The sequence below is a fragment of the Echinops telfairi genome, unplaced genomic scaffold (assembly GCF_000313985.2).
Source record: "Echinops telfairi isolate 266 unplaced genomic scaffold, ASM31398v2 ScPeMD7_443;HRSCAF=831, whole genome shotgun sequence".
Lineage (NCBI taxonomy): Eukaryota > Metazoa > Chordata > Mammalia > Afrosoricida > Tenrecidae > Echinops > Echinops telfairi.
The window spans coordinates 17,085,438-17,088,224 of NW_022104341.1; the positions used below are offsets into that span (position 1 = coordinate 17,085,438).

Genomic DNA, 2,787 nt, shown 5'->3' on the forward strand with positions numbered 1-2,787 from the left:
AAGTTTCTTTGTAGATATTGTGTAAATTCTGGAAATTCTGCTGGTTCAGCAAAAACTCTGAAAGAGAACTGGTTCATGGCAGGGAATGGAAATCCTTCAATGGGCCATCTCTCTGGCTATAGCGCAGATAAAGCAACATGACAGGGGGTAGGGAACTACAGCATTGCTAGACCTGAGCCATGTTTGACTGAAGGGCTGGGCAAAGACTGGGAAAGAGCAAGAATCACGTGAAACTGGAAAAAAAAAAAGGAATATTTAATCGTTGAAAAATGTTTCATATCCATCTGCTCTCTATTGTATTATATTTTTTGTAGGACTTCTCACTAGACTTTTGGAATTGAATCTTAGCTACAACAAAATTAAGACTGTCCCCCAGGAACTAAGCAACTGTGCCAGCTTGCAGAAACTAGAACTTGCTGTTAACAGAGATATCTGTGACCTTCCACAAGAGGTCAGTAATTCTAAATGCTTATACTTTTCTTTTTCATGTGGTCTGTGATAAACAGCCAGGGAGGTGGACATATCTGATCTTCTTTGGCTTGCCATGAGGCAAGTCAGACAAGCCTTCCTGCTCTATCCTTCATTACCTATTCTGACATCAGCCAATTCTCCCATGCCACTCCACATCTGTGTTGGGTTGCACTGGCCACACAGAGCTCACAGACAATCATCACAATTAAGGGGCTTTATTAGAGAAGTCAATAGGTTATCACAAGTGGGGATCAACAAACAGCAAGGATTGTCATTGGCCTCTTCAGCCAGCAGACAAGTCTCTCTTGGATTCTCAGCCTCTCAGACATGTGGAAGCCAGGTCTTTCTTTGGTCTTCAGTCTCTCGGTCACATGGTCCCTTTGCTTTGTCTCCATGGGCCTGGAAGCCACTCCTCCTCTCTCTCTGTCCCACAGTTCCATGGTCTCAGGCCAGATGAGGAGAAGGTACCCTATAGTCTCTGTGCTGCTCCTCTGAGTCTCCATGCCACAGTCGCTAATAAATTTGGTCTCAGTGGCCTCTGCCACTTCAGACAGAGAACATGCTCTTCCAAGGTCCTCAGGGTTTGTCTCTCAGTTGCTGCTCGAAAGACGGCTTATGCTTAGAGCCATTTTTGCTAGTCTTACACATGCCCTAATTGCATAGTCCCACACAATCATTAAGTGGAAGTTACAGAGTGGAAGGGTAGAAGAGCCATATTAAGAGATTTCACTCCACCACAGATCATTAAGAATATAATAAGAAATGCTATGCATTTTCTTTCAAAAAAAAGTTAAAATGATTTCTTTAAACCCACTGCCATATGGTTGACACTGACTCAGCTTCTACTTTCACCAAACCAAAACCAAACTCACTGCCATCAAGTTTATTCTTACTCATAATGACCTAGTAGGGCAGGGTAGAACTGCCCCCATGGGTTTCTGAGACTGTAACTCTTTACAGGAGTAGAAAGCTTCATATTTCTCCCACAGAGCTGTTGGTAGTTTTAAACTGTTGACCTTGTGCTTAGCAGCCAAATGCATAACTACTGCACCACCAGGGCTTCTCGTCATTATAGTACTGGTGTAAGTTGTTAACTAGACTGTGATCTTCTTGAAAGCCACATCAATATGTTCTATAGTTTCAGAATTGTGTCCAAAACTTAGATTGTACTGATTATTTAATAAATGCTTTTTAAAAGAACAGATTAATAATTCTTATCAATCACAGTCAATGATAGATAGAAAAACTTTTGTTTACTAGTCAGTTCTCATGGAGTCATTCGTTTTGAGTTAGAAGTGAAGTAATGAGGCATTAATTATTGAGTTTAGGAAGTATGTTTTTTTACTAGATTCCTAGGCTCTACCAAGTGGAAGCAAGATTATAGACTTGGAAAGCCTTCAAACTTTGTTCAGGTATATAATGTCTTGTTATTGGCCAAACCGGACTAATCATATAGATATGTATTTGTATTACTCTCAAACATATTTATTACTCTCAAAATTGGCAGATAAAATTGATATGGTATTTAGCCTTCATTAAAGATGTCTTTGAGAGCTAAAAAGTTAAAAACAAAACAAAAAAGCCTCTAAATATATTAAAGACTTCCATTTTGTCTTGTTAGGTACTGAAATCAGCTATTTTTTTTGAAATCAGTAAACATGACACCAATAACTGTTGCTCTAGCAAGTAAAAAAGCTTCAAAAATACTTCATCTTATAATAGTTCAATTTCTTAAAACATATGTCCTTGCTTAGGATTAAGTTGATGATCACAAGAACAATTTTCATACTCCAAAGTCAATAAAAATTCATTTTCAATTTGTAATTCTGTTTTTTTACTTCTGGGGTTGGTTCTTTGACTAAAAAGCAGAGAATTTGGGAATGTCTAATAACCCCAATTTACGTTAGGTTCTTGATTTATGGAAAGACATTATAGTGGAGCAAATACTGACCTAAGATTTTACACCTATGATTCTTTAATTTTAAAAAAGGTGGCCCCCAAACAGATGCAAGATGTTGGACACAACTTTTCACATTACTAGCTCTCAATGTTCATTTCCTGATCTCAGTTTAAGATGGTTACATTAGAATAACTTAAATAGCTTTCCAATCTTGTAAAATTAAAGGGTTCTAATACTACGGGGAAGTTCCCTGGTGGCATAGTGATTATGTATGTGGGTACCAACTGCAAGATCAGCGGTTTGAAATCACCAGCTGCTCCACAGGAGAAAGACAAGGCTTTCCATTCCCATAGAGAGTTTTGGAAACCCCCGGGGGCAGTTCTTTCGTACCCTATAGCGTGGTTATGAGTCAGAAT

At 38.7% G+C, this 2,787-nt stretch overlaps 1 protein-coding gene across 1 annotated transcript in view; it reads left to right on the forward strand.

Annotated features, from left to right (window-relative positions):
* The window catches only part of LRRC39 (leucine rich repeat containing 39), a 23,612-nt gene that overhangs the window by 17,771 nt on the left and 3,054 nt on the right, over positions 1–2,787 (forward strand). The window contains exon 4 of the mRNA XM_004699562.3: positions 315–451. Coding sequence (XP_004699619.2) covers positions 315–451 — 137 coding nt within the window. The remainder of the gene's footprint in view (positions 1–314; positions 452–2,787) is intronic.